The 13,393-nt window shown below is 33.8% G+C and overlaps 3 protein-coding genes across 3 annotated transcripts; all 3 read left to right on the top strand.

Annotated features, from left to right (window-relative positions):
* Window positions 1–293: 293 nt before the first annotated feature.
* On the top strand, window positions 294–3,465 carry LOC149405711 (remorin-like). Its single transcript, XM_089607975.1, has 5 exons — window positions 294–757; window positions 2,190–2,255; window positions 2,472–2,559; window positions 2,833–2,914; window positions 2,997–3,465. Exons 1-5 carry the CDS (start codon window positions 490–492, stop codon window positions 3,195–3,197), a joined length of 705 nt encoding a protein of 234 aa, XP_089464101.1. The 5' UTR covers window positions 294–489; the 3' UTR covers window positions 3,198–3,465.
* Window positions 3,466–5,465: 2,000 nt separating this feature from the next.
* On the top strand, window positions 5,466–6,881 carry LOC149405710 (uncharacterized). The gene is made up of 2 exons (XM_089607976.1): window positions 5,466–5,752; window positions 6,165–6,881. Exons 1-2 carry the CDS (start codon window positions 5,507–5,509, stop codon window positions 6,543–6,545), a joined length of 627 nt encoding a protein of 208 aa, XP_089464102.1. The 5' UTR covers window positions 5,466–5,506; the 3' UTR covers window positions 6,546–6,881.
* A 637-nt stretch (window positions 6,882–7,518) lies between these two features.
* Window positions 7,519–13,046, top strand: LOC149405709 (Nucleic acid-binding, OB-fold-like protein). The gene is made up of 14 exons (XM_089607974.1): window positions 7,519–7,969; window positions 8,477–9,221; window positions 9,484–9,625; window positions 9,902–9,992; window positions 10,163–10,261; window positions 10,344–10,634; window positions 10,733–10,840; window positions 10,942–11,013; window positions 11,321–11,407; window positions 11,517–11,588; window positions 11,680–11,769; window positions 11,875–11,982; window positions 12,591–12,659; window positions 12,782–13,046. The coding sequence occupies exons 1-14, from the start codon at window positions 7,712–7,714 to the stop codon at window positions 12,854–12,856; spliced, it is 2,307 nt and encodes a 768-aa protein (XP_089464100.1). The 5' UTR covers window positions 7,519–7,711; the 3' UTR covers window positions 12,857–13,046.
* The last annotated feature ends 347 nt before the right edge of the window (window positions 13,047–13,393 follow it).

Here is a 13,393-nt window from a genome sequence, read left to right as displayed (position 1 = left end):
AATTAAATAAACTAGAAATTTTTAAGCACACCCTTATCCATTAACTTAAAAAATTAGAATTTTCCCAATAACTAAAATATTTAAACATAATAATTTATCTTTACATATTAAACCCTGATATTTATCTAACTTTATTTCATAATAATTTTTAAATGATTTTACCAAATAGGATCATTATCTGTATAGCTTTTGTCACACCCCAAAAAATCCTTTGTCGTTTTTTAATTTTCTTCCGCTTTTTTTGTTGTTGTGCATATAAACCAACACCCACCACTCTCCCCCCAAAAAAAAAAAAAAATTAAAATAACTTCTCTTCATTTCCTTCTTCCCATCTCATGTTTTTGTAATAATCACAAATTCTTCCTAAAAATTCAGTGACAATTCCTAAGCCTTTCCTTTTCCCTAGACAAGTAAAAAAAAAGTCATATATATATTTATTATATCTCTTTAGAGTCTACTACCAAAGTGGCTAAGCTTAAGGATTACGTTATGGCAGAGAACGAAGAGGCCAAGAAAGCTGAGAGCACCGAGAGCTCTGATCCTGTGCATGCAAGTCTACCGGAAAAGGAACCACCCAAGCCCACAGGCCATGAAGACAAGAAAGAGGAAGATGAAGAAAAAGAGCCGAAAATCGAGGTGAAGAAAAACGAAAAACAAGACGAAGAAGAAGAAGAAGAAGCTAATAAGAAAGATGTTTCTGATGAGAAGACCGTGAAAGTTGTTGAAGATAGTAAATCAATTCCTTCCATTGTTCAAAGTAAGTTTTTATATATTATCGAGTGATTATTACTCATGTCATGTACATATATGCTTTCATTTAGTTGCAGCTTTTGAACTTTTCTTTTTCCATTTTGGATGTTCATAATAATTTATTACCGTAGATTTTTGTTTTTTATATATATCTATGTGAGAATTAAGAGCAGAAACTCGAGTTTCTGGTAATATTTTTTTTTAGCCATCGTACCTAAAGCCTTTGAAAAACTAATTGTATCGCCCTTTTTTAATTTTGATACTTTTTTTATACAAAATTAGATGATGCATCATAATAAATCGATACCTCATGGACAACTTCGACGACACCAAAAAAAAAAAAAATCCATGCTTCTTAAAAAAATCGGTTTGTTTTTAAATGTTTTAGTTATGGTGGTTAGAAAATAGTTATTAGTATATTATGATGGCTAGAAGCTCAAGTTCGCTCTGTGAGAAAACCTTGCTTGAGTTTCACGATTTTATGACGAACAGTGTTTATTATTATTATTATTAAAATTATTATTGTTTAGTACTTCAACAATGAGCTGTAACGTCGTTGTTTTTTGGTTTCTTTTGAATCAAGATGAAAAGGTTTCATTGTTCCGTCGTTTTACGTGAGGTATGTGAAATCAATTATTTGTTTACATAACCTAGAATTTTTTTTTTTTTTAACCTAGAATCGAAAGAAACAAAACACTACACAACTTTGGATTATATTATTTATCTTCTTTGGTTTTGTTGAAATCTTTATTTACAAAGACATGGTCTTCTTGTCTGTTTGTCGTCCTTCTTCGTTGTTTTATTTACAGTCTTTCTGAACACTTTAACGGTTATTTATTTTTATTTTTATTATAAACTTTAACGTTTCATTTGTTCGGTTGTTTTATATTCAAGTGGTTATTTGTAAAAAAACTGAAAACCCAGAAACGGAGGTGTAGTACTATTTTGAACTTTTCTTAAAAAAATAATATATATATATATATATATATATATATTAAACTGTGTTATTTTAAAAATATTAAATAAAAACTTGATTTAGAGGAAATTTTTTCTTTGTTTATTTTTTTTAATAATAATTTTTGTATATGAATGAAAAAAAATCGTAAATAAGTTAGAACTTCAAAAAACCAGTAAATGAATTGATAATTACATTTGCGCCCAAGAACTTTCATGATTATTAGTGGAGCCCATGAGTCAGAACTCAGAATAAGAATAAAAAGAACCAAAAGCAAAGGTCTTTATTGGGAAAAAGAAAGCTGTAAAGAAGAGAAATATCTTATTAAAAAATATTTAATATTGGTTGATTTCTGTCCGGTTTTAGGTTTGGCAACAAAGAAATATATTGAAATGAAAATGTTATTGGGATATTGCTTTCATTTAATTTAATTTTAGTAAACATAACGTCACTAAAACTTGTGATCATTTGTAAATATTGCTAGAAATTGCCGATCTTGCTGCTGAGAAAAGCTCGGATGAGAAAATTTCAGATGCCCCAAAAGACAGAGGTAATACATTTTTCTGGGGATTTAGTTATTTCTAGTGAATTGTGTGATTTACTAAAATTATTTGAATAGACTAAAAGAAATGAATCAGTTTCACACTTATTGGAAGAAGGACAAAAAGATAGCAAATTCAGAGTATTTATATAATTGTTTATTGCCTTATTACAACTGTGTAATTTTCTTTTGCTCTTTCCTTTTCTTTTTCTTTTTCTTTTTTAGATGTTGTGCTTGCTCAAGTAGAGACTGAGAAAAGGTTGGCCTTAATCAAAGCCTGGGAAGAAAGTGAAAAGACAAAGTCCGAGAATAAGTAAGGGAATATTTTATATATATATATATATAATATATAACATATATATGTATATCAATTCTTTTTTTATATCTAACATGGGAAAAAAAAACCCCAAACATGATCATATCGTCATGTATGAAAATACGTAGAACTTGGTAGATGTATATTTAGAAATATATATATTTCCATGTCCCAATTGATACCTTGATTTTCAATTTAACAAGATATTTTTGTATACAAGTATTTAACTCAATTGTTCCTAGGAATTGATAAATTTACATATCCGAGCAGGGCATATAAAAAATTATCAGGTGTCACTGCATGGGAGAACCGGAAGAGAGCCGAGGTCGAGGCCGAGCTAAGAAAAGTAGAGGTATATAAATCCCTCCTACTAAATATTTTTAAATGATTATAAATGTTACTAGGGATGAAATTGTAATTAATTTTTTTTTCAGGAAAATTTGGAGAAAAAGAAAGCGGAGTATGCCGAGAAAATGAAGAACAAAATGGCGGGAATCCACAAACAAGCGGAGGAGAAACGAGCGATGGTTGAAGCGAGTAAAAGAGAGGAATGCCTTTCGTTCGAAGAGAAGGCCGCGAAGTACCGTGCAGCGGGTTTAGTACCCAAGAAATTGCTCTCATGCTTCTCTAGCTAAATTATTATCAATATTTGCTAGGAAAATTAAAAGTTATAAGCTAGTTTTGCCTATTTTCGGGGGATTTCCGTACGTGACGTAATTTTATTTGTTTTTTTTTTTTTTTTTTTTTTTTCTCTTTGCTTGTGAAATTCGGATTTTCAGACTTATATATGGTGTGATTTTGTTTGTTTTGTGTATAACTTGATTTTTTTCGGTGTGTTTGTTTGAGCAAATATGTGCATTACTTGGCATACGATCTAGAAGTGTAATTTATATACTTTTTTTTTTAATGTGTGTGAAAAGAAGTAAAGTATTACATTTTGAAAGGAAAGAAAGAAATATAGCTGTTTAATACCTACTTTTGTAATATTTTTGAAGGACCCAATTTTGCTCTCTTAAATTTTGAATATACGTCAGTATAAGTTTAGAACTACAAAAGATGCCATCATGTAGATATAGTTAAAAAAAAAAAAAAAAAAAAATCGCTAATCCATTTCATCCTGGTCCTTTTTCTTGGATATTATTAGAGCGCTTTTTTTGTCACGTGGTATTCATATAAATATAATCCAAGATCATCAGTATTGTCGCATATTATTCTTTGTTTGAGGTTTTTGGCAGGAAAAAAAGTGTTATTCAGTGGGCCAAAAAAAAAAAAAAAAAAAAACAGGTAAGGCTTGTGACAAAACTGTACGCCCCTGTTTGGTTAACTTTTCTATTTTTGTTTTCTGTTTTCTGATTCTAAATTCTAGAAAACAGTTTTAGAAAAACTGTTTGGTTATAAATTCAGAAAACAGATTTAGAATCATGTTTCTGTTTTCTTTGAAATTTGTTTAGAAAACAGAAAACAATGAAAAGTTGTTTTCTGTTTTATCTCTATACAATTGAATGGAAAACATAACCAAACAACATTTAAAATATTCTGAAACGTAATTCTAAATCTGTTTTTTAAATTTAAAAATTAGAATCAGAAAACAGAATTTAAAAACAGAAAACGAGTTTAGAAAACTAAACCAAACGGCCCCGCATTTTTCATTGATATGTGTTATCTTCTCTGATCTCTGATGTGGATGTTGTGTTTATCACGAGACCTTATTCAGATGGCCAAGCTGTTGCTATATATATATATATATATATATATATATATATATATATATATATATGTATGTATTGTGTATATATGTATAATATGTTTGAGCAATTTTTTGTCACGGTAAATTACTCTGAGAATTGAAGATTAATGTTAATTATGTTATTACTCAGTAAATGAAGATTAAATTTTGTCTTTCTCTCCTCGTAATTCCTCGAGTATTAATGGAGATTTCTGAAGAAGAATCTCGAATGTGGATCTTGTAAGAAATGTACTAATGAGTATTACATGTCTAATATCTAAGTCCTCGAGTATTACATGTTAATCACAAATCTCTTTTATTGACTTGGATACACTAATATTTTATCTCTTTTGATGTGCTTATGTCCGAATCTAATACTCTTTTTGGTCTTCTTTCTTTTATTTTCCCGGACCACATTTGATATTTGTCGACGCACCCCCACAAAACTCAAATTGAAACAAATATAAAATGAGACATAAATGTTTGCCTCTCATAAAAGTGGATAATCGGCGTCCAAATCTCAAATTGAGAGGAGTGAAATTTATGTTACCAAACCCTCCAATTGTTAATTGTTTTCTCTTTGTTTCTTTTATGCTCAACACACAATTTATGTTATGTTGATTCATCTTTCAATTTTGGACGTACATTCTCGTCAACTCCGGTTAGCCTCACAAACTTGGAGGGAAGAGTGTCACGAAATCAAAGATTTAAATAAATGTTAGGGTAATATTTAATGAGAGTTAGAAGAGTAACTTTATTAATATTTTGACAAGAGTTATAAACAAAGCTTAAAATAAGTATGAACGACTAAATTGATAAGGTAACAAAAACGTCTAAAATGAGTTATAATAATAATAATAATAAAGAAAAAAGGGGCAATAAATGCCATTATCTGATTTTCTTAAGCAAACAATGTCATATAAACGACAAAATTTATAGGATAACAAAAACGACTAAATTGCTTCAACGGAAACGACATCAATATTTTTTTAAACGAAACCGAAAATAAAAACATACAAGAACTCAAAGAAATAGCGCGACGTGGAAACTCTGTCTCTCACTACGCTATCCCGAAGACCTTCCCCGAAAATATAAAATAAAAACGCAAAAAAAAAAAAAAAAAAAAAAAAAAAACCCCACAGTGACCCCAAAACCCAACTATTACCAAAAAAAAAATGAAACTGAGATTGTGAAAGTTGATATATTTACGATTGGAGAATGGAGGGTCTCGCTCTCAACGTTATTACGACGACAAGCACAACCACTTCTATTTCGCCATCTTTCAGAAACCCCATTTTCACAAGGCTGAGACTAAAGACCCTAAATTTTTCCAGAAGTAAATTCAATGCAAATAAATTCGCCGTATTCGCTTCTAAAGATGAGCCAAAGTTCGACTCTTTGGACCAAATGGAGCTTCAGTTCGGTCGCTTGCTCGGCGAGGACCCACAACTCACTATGGCCAAGGTCTCTCTCTCTCTCTCTCTCTCTCATGTTTTTGGTTGATTTTTTTAGAGTGAATTAATCTACTGATGTAAGTTTTTAGGAGATATGTTTATCAGTGACAAACAGCAAAATTGAGTGAGAAGTCATGTTAAGTCACTGTATATTATGATTGGTGGTGACAAAATATAAAGCTTTGGTGGGAAATGAGTTAAAGTTTCAATCTTTGAATTGCCCATCTTGGGTTTGATTTTGAAATTGTAAGAAAATAAAATAAAAAATGTATGGGATTGAGATTATTTCAAGAGTGGTTTTATAAAAAGCTTTGTTGCGAAAGGCAATAAAGACTCAAACTTTAAATTGCCCGGCTTGGGTTTGATTTGTTGGAGAATTTGAAGAGAGATTTTTGTTGTTGTTGTTGTTGTTTTGGTTTCAGATAATGGCTAGGAAAGCAGACCCTGATGCTAGCTATCTCGAGGTAGAGAAGAATTACAACAAGAACAAGAATAAAAACAAGAACAAGAACAAGAAGAACAAAGGCAAAACAGGTGACGTGGAAGTGTTTCCCATCGAATGGTCCAACGCCGTGAAATCTCCGCCGCCGCCGAGCCCGTTGGACGGCTTGAATTTGGCTCGGCCGGTGCCAAAGAAAGGGTCCGAGTTCAAAGCTGTCAAACCCGATGACGTGGCGAGCCCGGGTTTGGCTTCGATCAAGAGGCCGAGCCTGCCTGGCGTCGTGAAGCGAAGCGTTCCCAACGGCAATTTGAGGAAACCGTTGGTGAATAATCGGGACGTCGAAGATAAGTCGTCGAGCTAAGCGATGGCTCCGAAGTACCGAGCAGCGGGTTTCAAACCCAACAAATTGCTCTCATGCTTCTCTAGCTAAAGTATTATGAGTATTTACTAGGAAAAAAAAAATGAGGACCTTATATTAATACTCAACACCTAAATTTGCTGTTCTGAACGAATCAATACAAGAAGGGTTCTCGTGTAACCAACGGAGATTGTAGTCGAAATTAAAAACTAAACGAGCTAAAGTGCTTGCCACTATATTTCCGGGGACTTCGTATTCGACCTAATTTTACAATATTAAAACCATATAATCATATTGTAATTGTTGCTAACTTTATAACAAACAACATCATACATTTGCCCACTGTGATCCAAAATTTTGTTGACATTTTGATTTTATCAATGATGTTACTATAATGAAATATACATTATTTATATATGTTTTTATAATTTTTGTTGTTGTTTATGTTTGCAGACTATTTGTTTAAATAACTATTGGTCTTTATATTGGTAAAAAAATATACTTGTTAAATAATAGAATATATAGAAAATTACGGCATAAATATCTAATGATTTCAGGTTTATACACTTACATACTATTTATTTTTTTGGCGACATAAATACTTAACATTTTGTGTAACTACCAAGCCATTAAAAAATGAGAAATTGTCTAATTTACCACTAATTTCATAACATTTTTTCATTTTCCACCAAAATGTTAATTTTTCCCAAAATACCACCATCTATGTCAACGATGTTGACATCTATGTTATGAAAATGTTATGAAATTAATCTTTTGGTGGAAAGTGTAAAAATGTTATGAAATTAACTTTTTGGTGGAAAGTGGGAAAATGTTATGAAATTAAACAATTTCTCTTAAAAAATTACATCTATCAGATAACCAAAACGACTAAATTGTTTAGACGGAAACGACAACAAATTTTGTATTAAAAAAAAACGAAACGAAAATGAAAATAAAATAAAATATAAGAACTCAAGGAATAACGCCACGTGGAAACTCTCCCTCTCACTAGTTTTCTTCTTCCTCTCTCACTACGCTATCCCGAAGAACTTCCCCGACCAAAAAAAAAAGGCAGACAAATAAAACGCAAAAAATCCCAGCGTGACCCCAAAACCCAACACTCGTTCGTTACCAAGAATGAAACTGAGATTGTGAAAGTTGAGATATATATGATTGGAAAAATGGAGGGTCTTGCTCTCAACGTTATCACGACGACAAGCACAACGACTTCCATTTCGCCATCTTTCAGAAACCCCATTTTCACGAGGCTGGGAATAAAGACCCTGAATTTTTCCAGAAGTAAATCCAATGCAAATAAATTCGCCGTATTCGCTTCTAATGATGAGCCAAAGCTAGACCCTTTGGACCAAATGGAGCTTCAGTTCGGTCGCTTGCTCGGCGAGGACCCACAACTCACTATCGCCAAGGTCTCTCTCTCTCTCTCTCTCTCTCTCTCGTTATTGGTTGGTTTTTCTGTGCAATTTCAGAATTTTCCAGTGAATTAATCCACTGATGTGAGTTTTTAGGAGATATATATTTATCACTTAAAAACACCAAAATTGAGTGAGAACTCATGCTGAGAACGTAAAGCTTTGTTGAGAAAGGCATTAAAGTTTCAATCTTTGCACAGAATTTTAGAGTGAATTAACTGTTGCCAGTTTCAATTTCAAGGAGATATATTTACCCACGGGAAAACACCAAAATTGAGTTAAGTAGTCATGTTGAGTCACTGTATATTGTGATTGGTGGTGACTAAACATGAAGCTTTCTTGGGAAATGATTTAAAGTTTCAATCTTTGAATTGCCCATCTTGTGTTGGATTTTGAAATTGTAAGCAAATAAGATGAAAAAAAAGTTATTGGATTGACGATATCATAGGAGTGAGTTTTTTGTTCATGGTTTTAATTTTTTTTTAAAATGTTTTTGGGTTCCAGATAATGGCTAGGAAAGCAGACCCTGATGCTAGCTATCTTGAGGTAGAGAAGAATTACAACAAGAACAAGAATAAAAACAGGAACAAGAAGAACAAAGGCAAAACAGGTGACGATGAAGTGTTTCCAATCGAATGGTCCAACGCCGTGCAATCGCCGCCGCCACCGAGCCCATTGGATGGCTTGAATTTGGCTCGCCCGGTGCCCAAGAAAGGGTTCGAGTTCAACGCTGTCAAACCCGATGACGTGGCGAGCCCATTGGACGGCTTGAATTTGGCTCGGCCGGTGCCCAAGAAAGGGTTCGAGTTCAAAGTTGTCAAACCCGATGACGTGGCGAGCCCGGGTTCGGTTTCGATCAAGAGGCCGGGCCAGCCTGGCGTCGTGAGGCGAAGCGTTCCCAACGTCATTCTGAGGAAACCGTCGTTGGTGAACAATCCGGATGTCGAAGACAAGCCGTCGAGAGTGAGGCTGAGACGGAACTTGTCGTTGGCTATGATGAGTCAGCCGGCCGTGAAGAAGGAAGAGTTCAGCGACATGACTTTGCTGAGGAAACCCGAGCCCGTGGTGATCCCCGAAGACGAGACTAGCACGGAAGAGAAAAAGAACGGGCTCGAAGCGAGTGATTTCTCTTTGAGGCCCAAGCCTGAAGCCAAGGCTGTTGAGGTCATTGCGAACGATGTCTCTGATAGTTCGGTAAAATCGAGTGTAAACGGCGGGTTCGAGGATGGTTTATTTACTGAAAAACCTCGTAAGGATTCTTCTTTTCTCTCCTTTGTTTTTTTAATTCTTTGCTATAAACTGTTATATATTTATTAATGAGAATATAAAAGAAAGGAAAGAGGTCTGTACTCTCTCTAAAAAATCTCTTCCTCTCACTAGTCTCTCTTACCATTTCGGCTATCTATTCCTCTGATCTACTTTTAAGTGTTCTAGTTTCTTAAGTCCTAAGATACTTTTGTATGTGATTTGACAAGCTTAGAAAAAATTAACTCTTTGATTGCGTGTTCAAGGATTCCAGCAAGTAGATCCGAGCGTGGCCAGTTCTATTAGCGGCGATATGAATACGGTCGAGAAGGAGATTCCTGACCCGGGTTTGGTTTCTTCCGATATAAACTCGTCGGTTGAAGCAGCGCTCGTAGGAAAGCCGAAGAGGTACATAAGTATTTTGTTAGAGTCGGAAGGGCAAAATAGTCTTTAGTATAAATAAGTCATCAGGGTATGGTTATTGGGGGTAACGAGAAGAGTGATTGAGTTGGAGAGATTGAATCACCTCTGGTATTGTGAACGGAGTTTATCAATAAATATCAGTAACTTATGTGTGAAACTACCCTTGGTCTTATCAAAATTCTCAGGCTTTATATGTGTTTTTCATTTTTTTTTATCGTTCGTCTTTTGAACATCTGAATCAGATATTCGATTTTATCATAGGTTAGACCCGTCGTCCATGGAAAAAGTCGACCCCGAGAGTGTCGAGAAACCTGCCGATATTGAGAATCTCGAAGTTGCATCCGATATAAAGGTTGGTCCATGGGGGCTATATATATATATATATATATATATATATATATATATATATATATATATATATATATATATATATATATATATATATCGTGTCTTTGTTTCAAATTACTTTGATCTCATTTCGGAGTGTAAATTTGATAACCCCGAATTCGTATAAATAACCAGGGACCCGAATATGATGATTGGGCTAGACTCGAGACTCTGCTTAAAACTGGAGATAGAGGAGAAGTGGAACTTTTAAGCTGTAGCGCTAGAGGTTTCGCCGTAAGTATAATCACGGTGTTCTTCTTTTCGTGCTCATACTTTCTTTTTCGTTCGAGTCATTGTTTTTTTTTTTTTTTTGCAGGTGTCTTTCGGGTCTCTAATTGGGTTTCTTCCGTACCGAAATCTTTCTTCGAAGTACAAGTTCTTGGCGATCGAATCTTGGTTGAGACAGAAGGGTTTAGACCCGTCAAAGTACAGGCAGGGTTTGGGAATCATCGGCGAGGCCGCAAACAGTGCTTTTCTCATCGATTCGAGCCTAGACAAGAAAGAAATTAAACCCGGACGAGAAGTTTCGGCGGAGATGAAAATGGAAGAGATTCTCGCGATTTACGACCAAGAGAAAATCAAATTCTTATCGTCGTTTGTCGGCCAGGTTTGCAGCAAGTGATCCGATATCTCTAATTTATTATTATTATTATTATTATTATTATTTTCTTGAGTGATATGAATACTCGAATGCTTGGCTTGTAGAGACTCAAAGCTAATGTAGTGCTGGCCAACCGAAGATCGGGAAAGCTTTTGTTTTCGGTGAAGCCGAGAGAGAGAGAGGAAGCGGTTGCGAGAAAAAGAAGCCTAATGGTGATCAGCTACGGAATTTTTTATTCATCTTTTACTTTCTTTGAATTTATGCACTCTTTTTTTTTGGGTGGGAAATATGATTTGTTGATATCGTATTGCAGGCTAAGCTTCAAGTCGGAGATGTCGTGAAAGGCTGCATAACAAAGATCACTTATTTCGGAATTTTTGTCGAGGTAAAACTCTCTCTCTCTCTCTGTCATATTGAGGATACATAAAACAGAAAATTAGGAAAATAGCCAACTTAAACGTTTGACATTGCTAAATAGCCGATGTTTGGTAAATCTTAGGTAAATAACCACTTTCAGAAGTAAATATTATGTAAATAGCCAACGTTTGGTATATGAAAGTGGCTATTTACATAAGATTTACGACTGAAAGTGGCTATTTACCTAAGATTTACCAAACATTGGCTATTTAGCAATGTCAAAACGTTTAGATTGGCTATTTTCCTAATGAACCCTGAATAAAATATTGATACAGATTGAAGGAGTGCCTGCATTAGTACATCAAACCGAGGTATCATGGGACGCCACATTGGATCCATCGGCGTACTTCAAAGTTGGCCAGGTTAGTTATGAAATTCTTTTCCTAATTTTTTTCTTCTGAAAAAAAAAAAATCGTATCTTGAAGCTGGTTGAAAAAGTAATAATTAATTAATCTCTTCTCTTTTCCTCAGATCGTCGAAGCAAAAGTTCACCAGCTGGATTTCGCACTCGATCGCATATTTCTATCGCTAAAGGAGATCATGGTAAAACATTTTCACCTAGATTAATAGTTGACCAAAAATTAAAAAAGGTTGACTCTTCTCGAGGTAATATTCTTTTTCGTGAATTTCGCAGCCGGACCCGCTAGTCGAGGCCTTGGAGGCTGTGGTGGGCGATCGCGATCCCCTTGATACCAGACTACAACCAGCCGAAGCAGCCACCGAGGTTTTTTATTAATTTTTTTTTTAATTTTTATATTTTACTTTTTTTTCCCAATTTATTTGTCTTGTCATGCTCTTTCGGCATATTTTTTTTTCTTCATTCGGACAGTGGACCGAGGTGGAGTCTCTCATCAAAGAGTTAGAACAAACTGAAGGGATACAATCGGTTTCTAAAGGCCGGTTTTTCTTGAGCCCCGGTTTAGCTCCAACATTTCAGGTTTGGACAAAAAAGAAGAATAAAATAAAACTTTTTATGCGGCTAGTCCCTGAATAATTATGTGAATGACATTTTGGTCGCTAAGCTAGTTTTTTGAGCAAAATGGTCTTCACACTCTTGAATTTTTAGCACTTTACTCCTTTTCCTTTTCATAATAACATTAAAATTTTTCTTTATTTTATTTTCTATTTTATGAAATTCCACCCTAAACAACTTCAAACATATTTACAAAATTAAATTACTTTGTTCATGGTTTTATAACTATCATTAAACAAAATCTTAGTCTTACTCTAGGAATCTTTTTTTTTTTTTTTTTAAACTTTTATTTAATTTTTCTTTTGTAAATTAGCTTTTCAAGTCAATAAATATGTTTTTAACTTTCTTAGATGATAATTATATTAATTTTCAATATTTTGAGTATGATTAATTCTACAAAATCAAGAGTCCAAGGACCATTTTACCCAGAAATATAGTTGAGGCACCAAAATATCAACCGCATGAATAGTCATGAGACTGATTGGTGCAAAAAAGCCAAAAGAAAAACACGATCTTGTCTTCTTTTATCGATCAAAATCCGGTCATACAATTTTTTTCTTTCGCCGTTGTAGGTTTACATGGCGTCGATGTTCGAGAATCAATACAAGTTATTAGCGCGGTCCGGGAACAAAGTACAGGAGGTATAGAGTTACAATGTGTTTTAATTAGAGTACTCTTTTAATTAATTTTGTTTTCTTGGTTTTAATGAAATTGCCAAATTCGGAGAGGCTTGTATATTGATTGACCCATGTAATCTTTTCAGGTCATAGTTGAGACGTCATTGGATAAAGAAGAGCTAAAATCTACAATTCTAACTTGTACCAACAGAATGGAATAGTTTTGTTTCATTTCCTCTACAAAAAAGAAAAAGAAAAAGGGCAATACAAAGTTTTTAAATTTTTCTTCTTCTTATTAGTATTTCATTCTATAGAGCACTGGGAGAGTTTTGTATATTCTTTAGCTCTGCTGCCATGGTAATTGTATTTGTAAAAGTAGAATTATTTATATGTATTTATCACACCCCTATTGATTTATATACAGTCAATAACTCTCTCCGCATGCCAAATAAAACTAACAATTAAATTTTAAATTTAATATCAGTTAGCATCAAGAGCTTTTAATGGCAATAACAATAAGCATAAAATTAAAAGATGATTTTGCTTTATTAAAAAAAAGGGGGACAATTTTGCATAGAGTTATCATAAAAATGACGCATTTGCATTTTTATTTATTTATTTATCATAAAAGGGTCAATTTTGGATTTGTTGTCAAAGTGTTTGTTTCACTTTTAACTTAAATTCTGTGTCGTGTTGGCTGGACAGAGGTCAAAGTCAAACAACCAAACTTGAACTTGAACCACGTGCTTGTTCTTTTC

This window comes from Urtica dioica, chromosome 2 (assembly GCF_054948205.1).
Source record: "Urtica dioica subsp. dioica isolate 48M chromosome 2, U.dioica_male_clone48M_v1_H2, whole genome shotgun sequence".
In the NCBI taxonomy this organism is placed as follows: Eukaryota; Viridiplantae; Streptophyta; class Magnoliopsida; order Rosales; family Urticaceae; genus Urtica; species Urtica dioica.
Note: the sequence above shows the minus strand (reverse complement) of the source record. Positions and strands in the feature narration are given on the sequence as shown.